General features: G+C 47.5%; 1 protein-coding gene across 1 annotated transcript in view; it reads right to left on the bottom strand.

The window, feature by feature from the left end:
• Nucleotides 1-22863, bottom strand: part of PPM1H (protein phosphatase, Mg2+/Mn2+ dependent 1H) — a 248213-nt gene that overhangs the window by 81031 nt on the left and 144319 nt on the right. Inside the window, exon 5 of the mRNA XM_080659590.1 lies at nucleotides 4283-4367. Within this exon, the coding sequence (XP_080515716.1) occupies nucleotides 4283-4367 (85 nt within the window). The remainder of the gene's footprint in view (nucleotides 1-4282; nucleotides 4368-22863) is intronic.

The following is a 22863-nucleotide window of genomic DNA, read 5'->3' as shown; positions in this document are numbered from 1 at the left end:
GTCCTCGGGTTACGTCGGAGATCCGTTCCTGGGGCGCGACGTAACGCGATTTTCGCCCTAAGTCAGAACCCACCTACATAAGCACCTACGTCACTCACCTGGAGCACATACACAGCAGTAATGAAGTGAAACAGTAAACAAAATTTAAAAGAAAGATAACAATTCCTGACCTTTACTTGTGGTAAATAAATAATAAACATAAAGCACATATGTACATACATCGAAATGACAGAACTTTTTATTTATTTTTTTATAAACGGGAAATGGCGACGTAACCACGAAACAACGTACGTCAAGTCCGACGTAACCCGAGGACTGCCGGTCGTGTATTTTATATTACCATGGGATTACTTCTCATATCAATTTCAGAACATATGATGACTATCTCATGAGAAGTATTCCATGATCCCACTGAGGAGAAAAGGAGATGCGGAGATCCCGAGTGGGGGACTTGAGGTCACACAGCCCAGGCCGGGGCTGGGCTGAGAGAAGTCCAGGTCACACTGATATCCTCTTCAAGATTTTACCCTGAAAACATTCTAATTCTTTCAATACTTTACTGTAAAGATTTCACCACAAGGTTATTGTATGCTATAAATCCCCTAATTCAAATACTTCACAAAGGTTCGCATCATCGGTCACGTGACTATTACCACTGGATTTGTTTATTTCAAAGCGTACATTCTTAGACTCCTACACAAGAAAACAGTGGACAACCAGGATATTTCTTATTTTATGCACTCACACTCCTGTTGTCGGGGGAGAAGAGCTTTCATGAGAAACCTACCTGGTTTAGGAGCAAGGATTAAAGAGAAGGGGGACAGTGTGCTTCCCTTTTAGAAATTCAGACATTAGGCTCAGGTCTGGGAACTAATAATGTCCACACTAATTGTTCAAGAGCAACACCAAAACACACATTACTTTTAGGAATATCAGGAGTGATTACTAAGTAAAAAGAGGAAGAAAATTATTACTGTGGTTTGTGGGCCAGTAAGATTTGAAGAGTCAAGACTTTGATGCATCAAATAATACCAAATGAGTACTGGGTCCCACAGAAGAATCTGCCTATGTGATTTCATTTAACCCGTACACCTGCCTTCTGAGGTTTTCTATACCTACTGCAGACGGCGAAGCTGGGCTTGGTAAAGGGCCTCGCTGACATCACAGCCTCGTTGCGTGACAAAGCTGAGAGCTGAAGCCATCCCAAAATAGACGACTGATACTCAGGAATCTGAAACATGTCAGCATTCCGATCCCTCCTCAAAAGTCAACGTTTTGAGGTTTTTTTGCATCATTCTTGTAACATGAAAATGTGAAATTATTTCAAAATTTAAAAAGCTAACCTGGGATTATTACCCATTGCTTCTAGCAGGAAAACAGGAACTAGTTTCCACTCAGGGGCAAGGAGGGGATGAATTGCCGTCAAGGCTTGGGAGGCACGGGTGCTGCTGAGATAGGTTTCGGGGGAAAGTGGAGGGGAAAGTGCTGTGTGGTCATGATCTAGACACCAGTCAGCCAACAGATCCCGCGTCGGTACCTCCTCTGTATTGGTGTGAAGGCAGCTTGAGCCCCCACAACCTGCCTTCCATGCATATGCTTGCTAGCCCCAACCCCATTTCCGCTTGTGTCCTAGCTAGACTTGCAAAACCTGTTTCCCTGAACGCTTATCTTAACAGGAGCTATAACCATTCACAGCCCCAGAGCGGGGTCTGACTGCTGGCGCCAGATGGGGTCTTGGTTGCTCTCTCACGTCCCCCCTTACGACCGTCACAGGGGCCGCAAAGGCCCGCGAAAAGTCCGGAAGCCTGGTCCATATTTGGGAGACAAAGAAACTAGGGGGATAAAAGGGAACACGCCCGCCCGCCCCTCCCCCACATTCGGTGCTCAGCTTTGGGAAACTGATTCCCCTGAGTCACAGCACAGGCGCTCCTGAAATGAAAGTGCATTTTCTGAATCTTCTGAGTGCCTGGCTGTTTGGTCTTCCGCCGCCTGGTAACTTCTGTAACACTGGTCCTGGCGATGTGAGGTGACTAAGTAAGGGGCCGGTCCTCCAGGACTCAGTCTGTAAGGGGAGGCAAAATAGCCTATACCATACTATAAGCTCACACAGTGCTGTATGAGCACTGGGGACTGACCTGGGGCGGGAGGTTCGGGGACACTTCCCAGAGGGAGTGACATTTGCTTTGGGATCTCAAAGAATGAGGAGGCATTTTCCTGGCAGAGAGGAGAAGGGTCATTTAGGCAGTGCACATTTCCAAAGGCACGGAGGTTGGCGAGGTCACGGTGTGTCCTGTACATGGAAGACGGTGGTCTGTGCTGACGCCCGGGCACGATGGCCTCAGCGGGAGTAGCCGTGATGATGCTGGAGCAGAGGGTGGGGACGAGGATTCTGGGTCTGCCAAGGGTGGCCTGCATTCTGTGCACGATAGGAAGCCAAAGGTTTTTAGGCGGGAGTGAGGAGGCCGCGATTAGACCACGTGTGTGGCTTGGGGAAGACGGATTGGAGGACACCAGAGAGATGGCAAGGAGGCCAGTGGGTATGAACTCTGCCTGGAAGACACCCTGCAGTGTGAAGGGCCTTGCTGACCCTCTGATCTAGTTCTCCCCTTCTAAGGGACAATTCGAGGTCTGGAAATGCTGAGACTCGCACAAGGCTACCCAACTGGCCGGTAACAGAGTGGGCCCAGAATGAGGACCCCCGTGGGTGCTGCAGGACCCTGCCTGCCCAGCCTGCACAGAAGATGAAGGGCTCTAAGGTCTGGGCTCCTGGGAGCAGTGCATCTGCTTGGAAACAACAGGAAGGTTAGAAAACCATCGCTGGCAAAGAGGGAAGAAATGTCTCCACAGCGTGCTGGATGCCAGCTGTTTTATGTACCAGGCAGCTACCCAAAGCAACAGAGCTTACTTATTGAGTAAAACAAAGAAAAGGACAGACGAGAAAATTGAGGGAACTGCCAACTGAACAAAGTAATCAAATCCTGGCCATTCACACACCTGCTGAAACGCTGAGACACAAACAAGTCCTTTTTGAGGAGCCGGGATCAATTCTTGTCTAAGCGCAGAGGATCATGTTCTCCAAAAAGAAAGCCAGCTGCCAAGGAAGTGCTTCACCCACAAAACGCTTCGCACAGCGAGTCCCCAAAGACGCCCCAGCAAAGGTAATCTAGGAGGACGAGCAAAGCCACTGAACTGAGATGCTCACCCTGCCCCTGCCTCTGTCATTTGAAGTCAGGGAAGTGTGTCTGTTCTGTTTTCCAGAAAACACAAATCTCCAAGTGAAGCAAAAATTCTCAAGCTCTGAAAAACCAAACAGCCCCCTCTCCTCCAGCCCTCTCACCATTTCACCCCAAAGACAGTGATCTACGTGGAGAATTTATTTTCAGGGCAGAAACATTTTCTGACACTGCATCTGTTCCAAAGGATCCTGGAGACTTCACACCGGGGCATGGAGTGAGTGGCCAGTCAGCAGGATCTCGGGCTGCCGTCCTCCTCACCGTGGGATTCGGGCCGAGCCCCCTGTTTAAATTCAAGTGAGCGGCAGGCCGAGGAAGAAGGGGTCTGCGCTCCTCAACCCCGCACTTCCTATTGCACACACCAACCCATGAAGGGAAGCAGAGCAATGCTCTCCTGTCTACCGGAGGCTTGTGGTGCAGGGTCACCCTTTAACTTCCTCTGGGTCACTGCTGCACCTGAGGGAATACCTTGAGTGACTGCATCCCAACTGCCACCATCCGGACAAAAAGCCAGCCCCGAGGCTGGCGCAGGGAGAGGGGGAATCACATCCTCAGTGAAATACTGAGCCACTAGATCACGAATGCTGGAGACCTTCCAAACACGGAACACTGAAAACACAGATGTCCTCACTGTTTAGACAATGACATAGGGGTTTCTGAGAGTTTCAATCAAAAGCATCCTAGTACTTTCTACTTTTTAAAATAAAAAAACTGGTTTCCAATGACTAAGCGATGTTATTTATTTCAGTGTGATCACGCTTTATAAAGATTTAGTCCTGTGGGGGCGGGGAAAAAAAGAAGAAGAAACTGAGCATGCGTTTGGCCACAGATGGGAGAAAATCAGCCGCAATAATAAATTCACGGAGGTGGCGTGTGTCGTCACACACGGAGCAGGATGTGTGATCGGAAGGTGTGTGTGGGGGAGCTCATACCATATGTCGTTCGACTGCTGTGGGCCCGCTCCCATGTGAGGAACAACGTGTTCCTCCCCAACAGCCCGGATGCCCCCCTGACGCCAGCGCGCTCTGCCAGACCCACGGGACTCTTACCAGGTATTGGAGTCGCTGGCGCTCCGTCTCGGGGGTGAATTCCGAAGACATGGGGATGATTTCTCCATTTCTGACGATGATGGCCCTGCAACGGTGAAAATGCATGGTCAGCAGCCGATCTCCGAGGTGCCCCGATTCTGTGTTCACTCCCAGCTTGGTTGAGAACACACATCAAACGCCAGCGGGAGACTTTCTCCTCCAACCTCCGGGAAAACGTTCCTCGTGACCAACTCTACCGCACACGAGGACACAACGCAGGTGTCAGTTCTGTGAGAACATCACACTCCAGGGAGCTTGTGTGCCCTTTGTCTGCTCACTGGACACATACATTAATGCCCAGCTCTGGGGCTCACCACGTAGTAGATGCTCAGTGAACACAGGGGTGAGTGCATGGGTGATGCAACAGGGGCTCACTACAGACTAGCATTCTCCAATGGAGCTTTCTGGGGTAACGGGAATGTTTTCATCTGTGCTGTCCTACCTGGCTGCCACGTAGGGTACTGAGCGTCTGAGTGGTGGTCAGTGCCACTGAGAAATGGAATTATTTTATTTTAATTAATTTAGCTTTAAGTTCATGCAGTGACAAGTGGCTAGTGCGTAATGCAGTCGACAGTACAGCTCTAGATCCCGGCTGCTCAGTGTCTGCGAGCCAGTAGTACCGGCCTCACCTTGGAACCTCCTAGAAATACAGACTTCTCAGGTGCTGCCCTGGACTTACTGTATAGAATATGCATCGTAGGGAGATCCAAGCAACCCACAGGCTCATCAGACTCTGAAAACGCCCAGATTTGAAGCTCCTGAGTTTCAGGGTGACATCCTGGGCCCTGGAAAATCCACTCTCATCCCGCGTGCAAGTTCAGTAAATTCACGCCCGCACCCGCCCCCGGCCCCAAATGTGTCCAAGAGCTACTGCTGACTCCAGGACTTTTGAGAGAACAGAGCTCCCCAAAGCAGATGTCTCAAGGAGGGGCTGCAGGGCCCATAACCGTGGAGCCGCCTCTCCGAGGCCCATTCCCGGCGGGGCCTCCTGTTCTTAGACCGTTCTGAAGTGTTCCTGACAGCCACTTCCCAGCGAGCGACGGGCTGTGGTGGGACGCTGCCATTCCTACGACAAATGGAAGTGGCTTGGGAACTGCATCCTGTTCAAACCCAAAGCTCCCTGTTAGCAGGCGGCCAGAGAGGAGGCCTGGCACACTGCCCTGGGAAGGCCACAGACACAAAGGCCCGTGGACACACCTGAGGCACGAGGACACGCCGGAGCCCCCGGACATGACGCGCCTGTGCCGAGCTCAGCTCCAGGCGACGCCGCGTTGGCTCCGGGGGAGGCCACGTTCTTTGTGCCAAGAAGGCCTGGCACTGCTCCCTCCCCTCCAGAGGCTGTTCCCAAACTTAGAAACAGTCCCTACAAATGGCCGCAGCTGTGGCAATCCCCGCCCCAACCCCTTCCCACCTGTGCCCAGTGGCTGCTGTCATAGAAACCGGTGGAGGGGGGCAGGCGAGGGAGGAGAGGGCAATAAAAATCTTGGGGGCTTTAGAGAATTTTCGGCCTAAGAGGAAAACGGTGGACACTGTGAGAAAATGGAAACACTGAAGGGGCTGTCTCTGGGAAGGGGATGCCTCGGGCATTGGTATTTGCATCACTCCTTTTATTATGCTGCCAGAAGCAGGACACATTAAAGAGCCCTTCTTATAAACCCAGGGCCACTTGTAAAATGCAACCAACCGCCCCCCACTCAAAAGTGGCATCCACTATTCACAAACTAGTCCATTCAAACGGCCTTTGTCCTCATCACCAATGGAGAATAACTACAATTGGGGAGTAGAGGGTCTGACAGGGTGGAGAGACTTGAAGGGAAGGTCTAGGTTAGGGCCCGCACTTAAAGTAGCACAAAGGGCCATGAGAACTTGGGGAACTAGAGCAAAAGTCCTTACGTATTAAGTGCCAAAGGCAACCTTCTGTTTCAAAATGTTGCTTAAAAATAGTCTTAACTCTTTCTCATCCCTTTCTCTACGTGGCCCCTGGATTCCAGCTTCCAGGCGCAAACTAGGAAAGGTGGGCATTCAGGAAGGAAGGAAAAGATACTGAAAGAAGAGAAGGGAAGTGAGATCGGATTGTATCAGAAACCCGGGAAGAGGCGGAGAGAGTCCTTGGGGAGGACCCTTGGAGGAGCCACACCCAGGTCAGGACCCCATGTTCAGGAGGTAGGGGACCTGTCTGTTCTGTTCGTTCTATTCCAAATGCATGGCATGTGCCCGCCGCTCAGCATGAGCCCCATGAACAGTTGCTGAGAGAAGGACCAGATGAGACAACTTAGGAGAAACTTTACCTTGAATTTGAGGCAAAAAGAGAGAACTAAGAGGCAGCAGATGCTCACGTACACAGAAAGCAGGATCGACGCCACAGAGCCAAGAGGGCCTCCCCTGGAAATGCACCTGCTCCCTCAGCTATGGAGCGAGTCCCTCCATCCCTCCCCTCCTCAGTCTTCCCTACGTCAGTTACTCCCGCTCTGTATTCCCAGCCTCGCTCTGCCCAGAGTTCAACACCACGCTGAGCACCTTGTGTTTAAAATAAAACAAAACCAAAACTAAACAAACGATACTCTCCTAACCCAAAGCCCACCTCAGAGTCTGTTCCTCACGCCCCATGGATCCCTCGGGGGTGAATTCATTCTCGCCCCTCTTTGCCCAGTTGCTCTCCCGAGTCACCAAGCGGCCTCTTGGTTGCTATATCCACTGGACACGACCACACGCCCAGCACCTGGGCAGCACTGGACAGTCTCTTGCAGTGCTAGCGCCTGGGATACTCATTTCCTGGTCTCCCTCCCACCCCCAGGACACTCCTGCTGACCTCTCCACGGGCCACCGTTTGTCTCTCTCCCCCCTCTCCCTGGCACTCCCATTTCCTAACTCCTTAACCACCAAGGCTAGGATTAGAGGGATCTCCTACATGCTCCCTTACCCTAGTACTTCTAATGTAGAAACATCACACTTTGTTCTTGATGACTTAACTGTCCACCCTCCACTCTAGCCGGTTAAAAACTCTGTCTGTCTTGCTCAACACTGCAGCCCCCCTGCTACACACGGGGCCAGGCCACTGTAAGCAGGACTGGCTACATGATTTCCTGGGTCCAGTGCAAAATAAGAACGCAGGGCCTCTGGTTAATAAGAATTTTAAAATGCTGGCAGCAAAGCCTTACACTGATTGTGGAGCCCTTCGAGAGGGAGGCCTGAGTGACGCACCCACGTCTTGCACCCATGAAGCCGGCCCTGATCGTGTGCCCCTGATATTTACAAAATAAGCAAACGGCTTCGATAGCTCCATGTGCTGATGATTCCAAATCTCCTTTCCCGCCCACACGTCCCTGCTGCACTCCCGCCTGGAACAGCCGCCTGCCAACAGACAGCCCTTGGCTATTCACCGGCATCTCAGACTTAATGCAAGATGCCACCGCCACCACCCCCCAAAGCTGTCCTGTTGCAGGGGACACCACCACTTCACTTTCACCTGGTTGCCCATCCAGACCAGGGAGCCGTTTCAGACATCTCACCCTGCAAGTCCAAACAGGCACCACGTACTGCAAAGTTCACCTTCTCACCAGCACGGGAATCTGTCCCCCTCCTCGATTCCTACTGTCACTGCCTCGATCCAGAACTTGTCCACATGACTCAGGAGCTCTCCTGCTCTCCCTGCCCCAGGCCCACCCTCTGGCCCACGAGCCACATGGTCACCAAGGTGGTTGTGAAGCATGGTTCTCATCCCCTACCTGAAGCCCCTGGATGCTTCCCAGAATTTCTGACTTCCTTCACTGACTAGTATTTGCCTATATTTCTAGCTTTAGCCCCACCCTTGCCACTCCTTATACTTCTACCTCTCCCTTCTTCTAGCCGGCCCATTCCTCTCTGAGAATGGTCCCTTTGCCTCTGCCTTCCTGGTTTTCCTTCCACGCCCTTCTCTGTGACCCACCCATGGCGCTGTATGCCCAGCTGTGCCGCAGCCGCAGGTCCTCACTGCCACTGCTGGCTGCCACGTTGTCGCTAACTACCTGAGGATCTCTTCTGGACAGAGTCCAGTCCTTGTCTCTGGACCTCCAGCGCCCAGTGCCTGACCCCTGGCAGACACAGTAACCATTGCTGATGGATATGTGATTAAATGAATGAAGAGAGAGCTTGACTTGGGTAGGTGAACTATTTATCCAGAGCAAAGGCTCCAAACAAAATTTTTCTTAGTAGCAACATTATTATCTGTAATTGTCTAACCATATGTATAGTCTGAGCTCTCAAAAACCCATAATGCCATTTCATTGATTTTATAAAAAGACAAAGGACCTAAAAAAAATGTTGTACTGGCTGAGGCACCACTAAAAAGTGACTTGGGAGGTAAGGGAGCACGAGGCAGGGCCGTGGACTCAGCGGGCGGGGAGGTAGCCACCTCTATGCTCACTCTGTTTTAACATTTCCAACTCACACACAAGGAGGTATCAGCATTCAGTCCCAGTCTTCACCGCTGGGGTAACCCTAGCTAACGACCTTCTTCAACAGGTCAGTACATCCATATCCATCTGTGTGCAGAATGTCCTCCACATCTGTTGGAACTATCAAGTTCTCCCTTTATGAGACATCGAGAGTTAAAGAGGACAGCACTTTTGGCAGTCAAACTCTTCAGTCCCTAAATCACGATGCCTCTTCCTCTGTGATGCCCGGCTTCCTTTTGATCTTTCCCTCTTTCATCCTCTCTGATCCCAGGGTCAATCTGTCAGAGGGCCGGTCCCCAATCTGGAGCAGGGCAGTGGAGGGAAGGGGTTCAAAGGGAGCGGAGGGCGTGTGAAGGCAACCACTGCTGACGCAGGGGAATGCCTTCGTCGCTGCACTCTGTCGTGATGGGACCCTGGTATACCTCGGATCTTCTTCTTCATTGTTTTATGGTGCTTCTCCTAAGGAAATCTTAAGAAGAAAGCCAGCTGTGGCAGCAGTAAGAATGGAGGAGAGTTAGGCTCCTGCCCTGACCCTTCTCTTGGGGCCTCAGGTCCTGACCTGTGGATATGACTCTGGTCAGAAATGGAATGACACTCAGAGTTTGGCCAGAGATTAAGGAAGGAAGTTGCTAGGGACCGGGCCGGTGTAATTAATGCCAGGTGCAACCACCCCACCTGGCATTCCTTACCATACAAAGCGGGTGCTTCCTGAGTACATTCCCCGGAGTGAAAGCTAGCCTTTCGCCCACAGAGACGGTAACTGGAATGTATATGCTGCATTTAATATCTTGTCTCACATAATAGATGGGGCGTTATCTATAATACGGTGAAGAATGAGGTTTAATGTGTTTTTATGAGTCAAGTGCACAGATGGAGGGGGAGGTAAAGCAACGATATGAAGTTTTTAAAATGCTCTCTCCACACCCCACACCCCAGATGTTAGCCACAGGAGAGGATAAAGGCCATTTATTCCTAACGTAGGGGAATTTTGAGTTCAGAGAACAGTTCCTGGAAAATCCTGCTACTTATGCCCTCCCAGTCACAATCTGGAGTCAAAAGACCTACATTTTGTTCCTCAAGTTAGTCAAAAAGGGTAACTGGCCAAGAGAAAAATGGAAGCTGAAGGCTCGGCAGTGTCTGCCCTTCCTGGGTGCTGGCAGTTCTGGCGGCTCAGCCAGGAGGTAACAATGTGGAGCCAAGGCACCGAGTGGCAGGCGCTGTGGGGCCGTGGCTTGCTGCCAGGCCCCCTCCCAGCTCCGAAGTCCACGGCACAGGCCTGCGAGTCAGAACTGGCAGGTGCCAGCCCCACCCTACACGCACCTTTAGCTCTGGGAACTGGTGTCCTCGCCTATGAAGGGAAGGGTGGGACCAGGTTACTTCTTAGGTACCTTTCAGTCTAAATTTCTTTTTCTTTTCTTTTTTTTAAATATATATTTTTATTGATTTCAGAAAGGAAGGGAGAGGGAGTGATAGAAACATCAATGATGAGAGAGAATCATTGATTGGCTGCCTCCTGCACACCCCACACCAGGGATGGAGCCCGCAACCCAGGCATATGCCCTTGGCCGGAATTGAACCTGGGACCCTTCAGTCCACAGGCTGATGCTCTATCCACTGAGCCAAACCAGCCAGGGCCCTTTCGGTCTAAATTTCAATGGTTCTGAAAAGAAGCCTGACATACATGGGTGGAGAAATACGGACGACTCCAGTGACCACTGTTCTTCTCAGGAGGTGGCAGTCACCACCACGTCGGTTCTAATGATCAGAAAGCAAGACAGGAGTGCTGGGAGGGGAGCAGGCACCTCAGTGCCTCTCGTCAGTCCTGGAGGACACGGAGCCCATGACGAGGAAGCCCCTCCGTGTTATCCGTCTGTGTCCCCCGTCCCCTTGGAACAGAGCTGCACACAAAAGCCACAGCTAACACTGTGGAGCACATTCATGGGATGCCCTGATTCCATTACACACTCTTCAGCGGCCAGTGATTCCGAACGCAACGTGAAACCGCACATTCCCAGAGCAGAGGAGGAGATCCGGGACGAGGTGACAGAAGAGGAACCAGTTGGAAAGCCCTTTCTGACAGAGGGGATGCCAATTCTAAAGTACAAGGTAGGGGGTATGCACTTTGTCACACCGCATCAGACCTCGCGAATTCTGTTCGGATGCCGCAGGAGCGTCTGCCTCCTTCAAAGGTATTGGAAATGTGTCGATGGAAGAGGAAGCAGGGCAGCTGAGGAACAAGCCAGGGTTACCAGCATCCAAGGGACAGCCGGCTGCAATGCCACTTAGAGGTGTCAAAAAATAGCGGAAGGGGAAAAACGAACCCCAGGAGCCTGGATTTATTTTGGGTGTGTTTCTAGTCATTCCATTTTCAGAACATCCGAGAGAAAACGTTTGCCAATAAGGTGATTCATGTAACAGGACCTCAAATGCATAATTAAATTTCTCAGCAAAAACATCCACACACAAAATGGTCAGAAAGCACACACAACACACACTCGGATCTTTAAGTGGCAGCAAAAACAAGTGACCACTCGTGGAGCAAGAACTGAGTCAGATGTTCCCTGTTTTCTTCACAGCCAGCCCACTCTATCCTCACACCACCCAGAATCCTTTCTCAATGTCAGAATTCAGCAGCTTTCTACCAACATCTTGCTATACCAGCACAATATTTTCCAGGCCAGGTAAAAGCCTCATAGTCATTGAAGAAAACTTCTGAGGTACAAATTATTTTTTTTTAAAAAAAAGAGGCAAGGGATCCGTCTATCAATTAACACTGGTGTTGTCTGTCCTATTATCTTTTAAAAATATAATCAACGTTCCATAAAGTTCATCCTTTTAAAGTATATAATTCCGCAGTATGTTTTCTTTTTAGTATAGTTTCAAGATTGTTCAACCATCACCACTACCTAATTCCAGAACAATTTCATCACCTCAAAAAAAAGTCCCAGGGCCCCTCAACAGTCACCCCATTCGCCTCCTACCCTCGAGCCCCTGGCAACCACTAATCCGCTTCCTGTCTCCATGGATTTGCTTATTCTGGACATGTCACAAAAATGAGATCACATGTGGCCTTGTGTGTCTGGTTCCTTTCACTCGCCACAATGGTTTCTAGGTTCCTCCTCATTGCAGCATGCATCAGCACCTCATTCCTTTTTGATGGCTAAATGAATAGTCCACTGTATGGATATACCACATTGTGTCTGTCGTTCACCAGCTGATGAACACTTGGGTTGTTTCCACTATTTGGCTACCGTAAATAATGCTGCTATAAACATTCAGGTCCAATTTTTTTTTGAGAATATATGTTTTTAATTCTCTTGGCTACATACATGTATACCCTAGGAATGAATTTTCTGAGTGACATGCTAACTCTAAGTTTAACCTTTCGAGGGACTGCCAATGGATGTTCCAAAGTGGCTGTATCATTTTACACTTCCAATGGGTGGGTTTTAAAACTTTCTCTTACAGGACCACAGACTCCAAACTAAATTTTTTTCTGAAGGTCCCACCGTGGTTTCTCATTTTTCACAGTTTTAAAAGCACTTGGCTGGGAAGGTTTTTTGCCTGTATGCTTCAACTTCAGTGCACACATTGAGCACTTAATGGTTCATTTCCCATTTGCACCCGAGGGCGTATCTTCTGTTCTTAAGTGCGGGGTCAAGGCCTGTATTCCGCAGCAATACACAGTCCCCCAGCACGAATACACACTAACACTTTTCAAGCCACAAAGCGAACGTATTTTTCTCCCTGCAGCAAGTATCCAGACTGGGTGAGGCCACCAAAGTCATTTATTTTTTCCTCTAGTGTAGTCATTTTTGGAGTAGGATGATCTCCCCACCGCCCCCCCGCCCCCCCCTCCCTGGGGCTTTTTTTTTTCTTGAATAACATGACTAAAATAGCTCACTGTGTGTACGCTCAGGCAGGTAGGACAGGCAGAGCCTGGGAAGCAATCTATTTACTAATGCTCTGCGTCGGGCACACCCTCGTTAGGATTGTGCCCAATTCTGACCCCTCTACTTTAAAAAGGCAAACCGATGGAGCAATGGAACAGAATCCCAAGAAAAGAAATAAAAACAATTCAAGGGGTGGAAAATAGATGCTTTGAAGGAGGTTGAAGCAATTTTGGTGTTTTGGCCTGAAGGAAAGAATGAGGAGTGACTGGATCATATTCTTCACGCAATTTGAAATGGTCTTGTTCAAAGAATGGTGGGTGACTGGTTCTTCATGCTCAGAATAAAACAAACAAGAGGCAATTCTATTTAAATCAAATCAGTGAAATTCCATGGCTGGAAATGGCAAAAGAATTTCATGATCTTCCCTTTACACACTGACCGAAGCCCGTGGGCCTCCACCCCTGGAATTCTTCAAAACGACATGCAGGAGCCTTGTCCAGATTTGCCTGCCAAGAGTCTCGAGGCAGCCTTTGCTGTTGCTTCTTTACGATGCTATAAATCAGGATTACATCTGCTGCGTGAGAACAAAGCCCAATCAATCCATGGACAGCTCCTTAGACTGTAAAATGTATTGAGAAGGTCTGGCAACCTACACTGTGTAAGTAAACCTGGCATCCTGCTTGCCACAGGCCCTGCTCCAATTAAGCTATATGAATGCACCTGGCAGGGCAGGTGGCCTCACTTGTGGCCCACGATTAGGTCACAGGCTGGATGCCTTACCTGTCAGCCCTCTCTCTGCCTCTAGCTGCTGATGGTGACCCTGTGTCAGTTCCTTATGTAACACAGGTTTGGAAGCCCATTTCCTGTGCACTGAGTATAAAAACATCAGCTGGGTTTTGGGAGCCAGATGATGCACAGTGGAAAGTGATGAGGGTTTGAAGTCCAGTGCAAGCCACTCTGAGACTCAATTTTCCCCATCTGAAAATGGGACAATAGCTGGCCCTGGCCAGGTGGCTGGGTTAGTTGGAATGTCGCCTCTGTACACAAAGAAAAAGGTTGCAGGATTGATTCCCTGTCAGGGCACATATGGGAGGCAACCGATCAATGTTTCTCTCTCACACTGATATTTGTTTCTCTCTCTGATATTTCTCGCTCTCTCTCCTTCCCCCCTCTAAAAAAATAAATTAAAAACGACAACAACAACATATTTTCAGGTGAGGATTAGGGGAAAAAAAGGGACAATACCACTTTCTTCAGATTAAATGAGTTTATGTGCAGAAGGACTTTAAGTATAGCTTATTAATGGTGCTGCTAGAATTATTAACAGAAATTCACATATCCAAAGGTCAAACTAGTACAATCAACCACGTAAAACTGTTACTTTGCACAATAACTGTGCACAGTTGTGATCCTAAGGAACTGCATGAATGAAAAACCAGATTGCATTTAGTGACCTCGCTTAGGCAAAATAAGCCAATCAGAGAAAGGTAAGTATCATATGATACCACTTATATGTGCAATCTAATGAATAAACTAAAATGATGAAAAAAAAAATAGATCCAGAGACATAGAAGCATGGAACAGACTGAAGAATTTCACAGGGAAGGTGGGGGTGGGGGGTAGAGATTAACCAAATAACTTGTATGCATATATGCATGACCCATGGACACAGACAATAGTCTGGTGATGGCCTGGGAGGGGTGGGTGCGGGGTGGAAGGGGTCAACGGGCAAAACAAACAAACTAACAAACAAAAAACCCCACAAACAAAGGGGACATGTGTAATACTTTCAACAATAAAGACAAATTTAAAAACAAGATACGCTGGAGAAACCAAGATGGCAGCATAGGTAAACACCTGAACTTGCTGCCTCGCACAACCACTTCAAAACTACAACTAAAAGACAAAATGGACATCATCCAGAACCACAGGAACGCTGGCTGAGTGGAAATTCTACAACTAGAAGGAAAGAGAAAAGCACACTGAGACTCACAGGCGGTGTGGAAGTAAAGTGCAGAGGTACGGCACGTGCGCGTGGAAAGGGCTGGCAACTGAGGACGTGGTTGTCTTTTTCAATCAGGAGGGAGACACAAGCTCCCAACTGCTCTGAACTCCAGTTCCGGGCCAGACTCTGGGGACCCAGACTCATACGGGGAGAAACTAGATTGTCTGGCAGCGGGTGGAACTCGAGGGCGGCTTTCTCTCAGAGGTGCTTGCAGAGATTACTGTGGGACACTGAGACCCGGGGGCCTCTTAGGGCAGGGCTGAGGATCAGCCATAGCTGTTTGCTCCGCCCTGTTGATTCCCTGAGACGCTGCCCCACCCAAGCTGTGCGCAGAGGCTTTTGCATATGAATGGCCTGGCACTTTGCAATCTAAAATTACCTAATAAACTGCAGCTGGGTCAGAGAGTGCCAGAACTTCCAAAAGAAGGCCCAAGGCCCCACAGCAGCTTGCATTGCTTCACAGCTGGGCCTCATCTGGGCACCTCCAAACCCCAAACAAAGAAGAGGAACCTGCAGATCTCTTCGTAGCTCCTGCTGGGTGGCCTCAAGCAGAGGCTAAATTTGCACATCCTTGGAGATCCAAGAGCCAGTGTACCCAGTGGTCAGAGTGGGACCATCCAGATTACAACTCCTCAGATCCATAAGGGACACACTCAGGGGGCAGACTCAGTGAGCACCAAAGCCCCACTGAAGCAAGTCTTGCCCCATAAGGGTGTCTCCAGCACAGAAGTTCTCCAAGCGTAGACACAGCTGATCCTCACAGCCAATTGGCCTGGAGGTCAATTCCTCCCAGTGATACTAACAACAATCAAGGCTTGACTACAACAAGACTGTGCACACAGTCCACAAAAGGGTGCACCAAGAGTGTCCACCTCAGGTAACTGGGGAGGCTGAGCCACTGGGCCCTATAGGACACCTAGCACACAAAGCCACTCTATCAACACAGGGAAGCAGCCAAAATGCGGAGACAAAGAAACAGGTCACAAATGACAGAAATGGAGGAAAGCAAACTACTGGATATAGAGTTCAAAACCACGGTTATAAGGTTACTCAAGAATTTTCTAGAAACCACAGATAAATTTAGTGAGACCCTCGAGGATATGAAAAAGGACCAAGTAGAAATTAAGCATATACTGACTGAAATAAAGAATAATATACAGAGATCCAACAGTGCCGGAAAGCCAATTCCAGCATATCAGCAGGGTTGAATCATCTGGGATGGCTAAAAAGCATCTCCCCCAAACCTGAATAGGATTGTTAACTGCCAGACAGCTCAGCGTATTTTATTGCCTCCTGTTGGCCAAACACCTGAACAGCTGTAGGCTATTCCCCAAACTGACAATGCTTCTGTACCCTACCCTTTGAAGTGTATTATTTCCACCTTGCCTTAGGACAAATTGTGTTAATAAATAGCATGGGGCCCTTAGACAAGGAGTAGTCTTCAGTTCCTTAAGCTGAAGATTCTCTGACCACCAATGCCTTTCAAAATTATCTTTCATCCTTGGACTCCTTCTTGAATCTACACTCAGCTCCTTTCTCCAGAATGCTGAACCCTTTGTAAGGCTGGGACAAGAACCCCGGCACAACAGCAGACTAGAGGAACACAAGAATTAAGTCAAAGATTTGAAACACAAAAAAGCAAAAAACACCCAACAGGAAAAGCAAAAAGCAAAAAGAATCCAAAAATATGAAGATAGTGTAAGGAGCCTCTGGGACAACTTCAAGCGAACCAACATCCAAATTTTTGGGGTGCCAGAAGAAGAGAGAGAGCAAAATATTTAAAACCTATTAGAAGAAATAATGTCAGAAAACTTTCCCTACCTGGTGAAAGAAAAAGACAAGTCCAGGAAGCGCACAGAACCCCATACAAGAGGAATCCAAAGAGGACCACACCAAGACACATCATAATTAAAAAGCCAAGGGCAAAAGACAAAGAGAGAATCTTGAAAGCAGCAAGAGAAAAACGGTTAGTTACCTACAAGGGAGCACCCATACGACTGTCAGCTGATTTCTCAACAGAAACTATGCAGGCCAGAAGGGAATGGCAAGAAATATTCAAAGTGATGAACAGCAAGAACCTACAACCAAGATTACTCTACCCAGCAAAGCTATCATTCAGAATTGAAGGTCAGAAAAAGAGCTTCACAGATAAGAAAAAGCTAAAGGAGTTCATCACCACCAAACCAGTAGTATATGAAATGCTGAAAAGTATTCTTTAAGAAAAGAAGAAAAAGGTAAAGATAAAAATTATGAACAAATACATATCTATCAAGTGAATCTAAAAAATCAAGTGAATAAAAAATCTGATGAACAGAATAAACTGGTGAATATAATAGAATCAGGGGCATAGAAAGGGAGTGGACTGACAATTCTCAGGGGGAAAGCGGTGTGTGGGAAGAGACTGGACAAAGGTCGTACACCTATGGATGAGGACAGTGAGGGGGAGGTAAGGGCAGAGGGTGGGGTGGGAACCGGGTGGAGGGAAGCTAGGGGGGGAAATCTGAACAATAAAGATTAAATTAAAAAAAAAAGAGGGTAAAGGGGGGATAAATGATGATGTAAGGAGACTTGACGTTGGGTGGTGAACACACAATACTATGATGTATTATAGGATGGTACTCCTGAAATATATATAATTTTATTAACCAATGTCATCCCAATAAATTAAATAAAAATAATTAAAATTTTTTTTTGTAGAAAAATGCAATTTTCCCCACATGACTAGTCACAAAATATTAGAATGCAGTAACTGAAGATTTCATCTACTATTTCATGGAGATAATTGGTAACACTGTAATATTCACGGAATACTATACTGAGTTTAATATAATAAAAAGTCCATGACTGCTAAATTGCTACAATAAAAAAATGTAACCTCTTCTATGACAGAGCTTTAGCCAATTATAGTCATTGTTAATTCTTACAAATGAATGCATGTCATGCCTTGTTTCAGGGAATTGATTGCAAAGATATGATCTTTTATTAAATGTTGCTACAGATGTACTACTTTTAAAAACTTCTTGTTAAAATAGCATGTAAATAAAGACAAGTGCACATAAAAAAAACTAAAAAACACAAGTGAATCTAAAAATCAAGTGAATAAAAAATCTGATGAACAGAATAAACTGGTGAATATAATAGAATCAAGGGCATAGAAAGGGAGTGGACTGACAATTCTCAGGGGAAAGGGGTGTGGGGGGTGTGGGAAGAGACTGGACAAAAATCTTACACCTATGGATGAGGACAGTGGGGGGGGGTATGGGTGGGGGGGTGGGAACCGGGTGGAGGGGAGCTATAGAGGGAAAAAAGAGGAACAACTGTAATAATCTGAACAATAAAGATTTATTTAAAAAAATAAAAACAAGATATGCTGATTTCCCATTGCCACTTCAGTCATGTGTTCAGATTCCCCCAGAATTCCACAGAGAAGAGGGAGACGGACAGTGTAGTATTGGAGCATTCCTTCTTCTCTTGATCAGTAGCTTCAGAACCCTGTTCATTAGGATTAATGCCATAACCTCAACATTTTCCCACACATCTCTGTAATTTAAGATTTTATTTTGACAAACAAGTATAGGAAATCCCATTTTTATGCAAAAATGCTACTGAACCCTTAATATACCTGAAGTCATTGCAATTATCCAAGTGAACAATGAGAGTCTGGACTATGTCTATGGAAGCGGATAGGAGAGTCTTAGAAATGAAATGCATTCACAGTTTTTATTCTATGTGTATTTACCATGTGTACATAATTTAAAAGTGTATTCTCCCAAGTAAAGAAATGAGAAGGTCTGGGAACCTGCTGAGGTTCCCAGCCTATCGGTGGAGGGAGATGATGCTACCAACAACAGGAGAGACGGGAAGAGAGGCCAGTCTGGAGGAGATGACACTGGGCGTGTTGAATTCGAGGTTGGTGGGTATGGAGATGGAAGTGTGAGTGTGGTGCTGTGGGATGAGGTCAGTGCTAGAAAAACAGACTTTCCCTGGCCAGCTCGCTCAGTTGTTTGGGGCATCATCCCGCACACCTAAGGGTCACCAGCTTGATTCCTGGTCAGGCTGCAGGTCTGGTCCCCGGCTGGGACGGGTACTGGAGGCAACTGATTGATGTTTCTCTCTCTCTCTCTCTCTTTCTCTCTCTCATCTATAAAAACGTATTTCCTTTTTAAAAAAGGAAAGAAAAACAGAGTTATGTTTATATTAGAGTTAAAACTGTGGAATTGAAACAAGTGTTCCAAGGAATGTATATAGAAAAGGTGGGGATAAACATTGAGAACATGTAAAGATGGGCCCATTCTCTCATTTACCTGGTGAACTCTTGTCACAGAATAAATCAATAAATTAAAGTTGGCCTCTATAATATTTCCCATGGAACACTCTTCTGCATGATAATAGGAAACCCCAACAATTCAGGCTCAAGAGTTTGGAAAGCACTTTTTTCTGAACCTGTAATCTACCAATATGTGTTGCTGTTCTCCAACACTGGACATCTGTGCAACCTTGCCCCAGTCTGACCAAGAGAGAAACATCTCTTCACTTTTCTACATTGTGTGGCTCAGATTCAGGATGGCTGCGCTTGAACGAGTTACAGTCTAGGGACACAGTGAGCATCACTCTTGGGAGCCCCACTCCCAACTCCCAGAAGCCTTGTGAGGTGAAAAATCAGGGCTGCTCTCTCTTGTACAAAGGCCGCAGCAAGTCTCTCTCTAGGATCCCATTTTCTTTTCTGAGACGCACTTCATCCACAAAGCTGCAGAGGCCGAGTGAGAGGCTAAGGCAGGGGCTGCCGGGAAGAAAGCTCAGCTCTCTCCCTCCGCCCCACTCTCTGGCTTTCTTCATGCTGGCTCTTCTCTTAAATAGCTGGCAGGTCAGGAAGCCCGGGGCGTGCTCCTGCTGCTCTGGCTTCAACTTGTTCTGACTGGAAGCGTGGGGGCTTTCTTGCTCTGGTTCTCATTTTAGTTTTGTATTTGCTGCTTCTCCGGAACGCCTTTCCCTCATCACCAGGACGAGGGGGAAGGAGGCAAATAGGCTTGTTGGGTCCTAAGCGCTGGATCTGATTCTAGCTTAGACGACAAAAGACTTCGACGTGGTCCAGCCTGGCTCATAGAGGGACTGCACTGGGACTTAAGGCCAAAATTTGTTACTTATGAAGTGTGTTCCTCTGCCTCACCCTCTGTCCATATAGTTCTCTGTTAACTTTTTGGGACTGGTAGGCAGGGTCCAGAATAGGACTTAAGAATTCATTTCCACGTCTCAGCCATGCAGCTTCTTGTTCCTCCCTGGACCTTGCAGTAACCAGGTTGAGTTTGACACCAATCCCTGCAAAATGTTGGCATCTAAAGCTTCCCCAGTGGATCTCATTCCACACCCAGGGATCACTTTGACATCTAGCTGAAGAAATGCATATTGGACTTTACATTTTCCCCACACTCAGACTATTAGTATGGGGTTAATTCAAGATCCCATTTCTTCCGATGGGAAGGCCAAGGACAGGTGATACCACCAAACTATCAAAAGTGTTCACAAGGCTAAAGCCAAGAACAGATTTAGATTTATGGAACATGGTGAAGCCAACAGAAATGGCCGCCTTTAGGTACAGGTGAAAAAGTGAAGTGACTTAGGAAGAGACTAATTAGTTACTTGAGAGCAAAGGTATAACACCGGGAGATGACAAAGCTGACGAAGTCCTATTTCATTTCAGATTGAGAAGGGGAAAATAACCATGAGTTACAAAAAGAAACTAAACAAGCTAAGGCCTCAGACAGGTGAAGAGAGTCCAGAAGAGAAGTCGGCTGCGACAAATGGGGTCGAGTCCTCCAGCCTCCACAGATCATGCACAGCTCGGGCCCTGAGCGTCCTTGAGAATGAGGCTGTCCCAGCGCCGTCAGGAATCTGGGAGGAGCGGCAGCGAACAGGAGGTGAGCCCAGAGACTGGAGAGGAAATCGGGTCCAGTTTTCAACAAGGGAGACAACAGATTCTAACACTAAGGATATCAGTTGGAGTAAGACTCTGTGGCATGGCTGCTGGGAAGGTGAGAGTGGGCTGAAGGATGCTGTTTTACAGGGAGTGGAGGGGGCATCAGCACTATATCCCATGGGTCATTTCAGTTCCGAGTGGTGCCACGTGTGAATAGGGAAATTTCATTAGAACCCGGCCACAGACCTGAATACTGGGGGGCTCCCACCAGCTCTGAAGAATGTTAAGGACACTAGGGATGTGCATTCTGAAGAAGGTTTGTGGAGGATTACAGTAAGTGCTTTTTAATCGGGAGGACTGTCAAGTGGAAGAGGATGCGATCATCTCTGGGTGGTAGAAATATATCTTTCTTTTAAAAAAAACATACTTTTATTTCAGAGAGAAAGGGATAGAAACATCAATGATGAAGGAGAATATTGATTGACTGCCCCCTGCACACCCTCTACCGGGGCTTGAGCCCGCATCCTGGGCATGTGTCTTGACCGGGAATTGAACTGTGATATCCTGGTTCATAGGTCGACACCCAACCACTGAGCCACACCTGGCCAGGCTCTTTTTTCTTTTCTTAGTATATATTTTTTAATAGATCTCAGAGAGAGGAAGACAGAGGGAGAGAGATACAGAAACATCAATGAGAGAGAAACATTGATCAGCTGCCTCCTACACACCCCCTACTGGGAATCGAGCCCCCGGCACGTGCTCCAACCAGCAATTGAATGTGACCTCCTGGTGCATGGGACAATGTTCAAGCAACTGAACCTTTCTTTTCTTAATCTTATGTATTTATCTTTTTCTAAACTGTATAAAGTAACATACACTGATTATGTCATAGTAGAAAGTTTAGTTTTCTTGGGATTTTTTGTTGTTGTTGTTTTTACAAATGTTTCATGATCTAAACATGTACATATAAAGATACTAAATAAATTCCCAAAGAGGAAGGTTGTCATGAACAAAGAGGAGGGTCAGGTCAGGAAACAGGTAGTAGAGGGGAGAAGAAGAGGGAGGGCAGTGGAATCTTGGAGGTGATTGGCAGGAAAGATGAGAGCGTCTGACAGGCCGGACACTGTGGCACAATCTCCACCAGGAGCTGCAGCAGCGAGGGAGAGAAAACCAGGATTTCTAACCACAACCAGTTGGGACTTAGTGACGCTGGCTGGAGAGGTGGCTGTGATGTCAGTCAAGATTTCACTGAAGCCAAAGAGTATCTCCAGGGACTCAAAGAAGAAAACCTCCTCCTCCAGAGCTTACAAGGAGCTCAAGGCCATGGCCAGTCCAGCTGGAAGAGGGGTTTAGGGAGAGCGTGGGCAACCAGGAAAAGCCACCTCACAGACAAGGCCCAGCAGAGAGGCCTGGGGCCAAGGGCAGCGGTTAGGCACTCTTTGAATCTTCAAGTATGTGGGCAACCGAGTCATTTCAGTGTGAGGTGCCTCAGCCGTATGGCCTGCTATCCCCACTCTCCCTCCTGCTCTGAAGGTTCAGTTAAGAATCTGAATTATGGAAGGTTTGAGGACAGGAAAAGAGAAAGAACATCACCAACAAAATCAGGAGAGCGACCTTTGATGGATAAACCACTTTGCGTTTTTGCTGGGAGTAGCAGTGCCCAAAGCAAAAACTTCCATCCATGAAACAGAGAAATAACATTCCCACTGTCAACACAAGAATGATCGGAAATATTTATACTATGGGCTAGTACATTGAAAAAAAATAAAAATATTCAGGTGAATTAAAATATCTTAAGTGCTACACAAACTAGTTACTTCAAGTTTAATTCTTCCTCAGGCAATAAAATAAAAATAAACCAGTTCACCCTTCTATGTCGCACAGAAATGAAGAAAAAAAATGAATGAAAAGGTAAATTCTCTGGAAAAAAATCCACTCTAGTAAGTCCACCAAAAATGTGTCATTGTAGACACACCATTTTCAAATGTATTTTTCCTGGGGGCAAGGTTCAAGTTGTCAGCTTGTTCTTATAATAACCCTGTTGAAGAGGCTCTGCCTATCCTAACACCACTTCACCAAACACTCAAGAGAAACACAATCCATCAAATCCCTTGTTTCTGTGTCCCAATTTCTATGGACCTATTCAAGTTTACATGTCGAATGTTTAGCATCCATCAGCAAGTCACACACTCCACAGAACAAGCGGCTTTTAGAGCACAATCGCCCGGCTCCCATTGGCCGGTGCCATTCACAGTCACCTCTCAAGGGAGAGACGCAGATGGAGGCTTTCCACATGC

Source organism: Plecotus auritus, assembly GCF_963455305.1.
Source record: "Plecotus auritus genome assembly, chromosome: 3".
Lineage (NCBI taxonomy): Eukaryota > Metazoa > Chordata > Mammalia > Chiroptera > Vespertilionidae > Plecotus > Plecotus auritus.
This window is presented reverse-complemented; position numbering and strand designations above follow the sequence as displayed.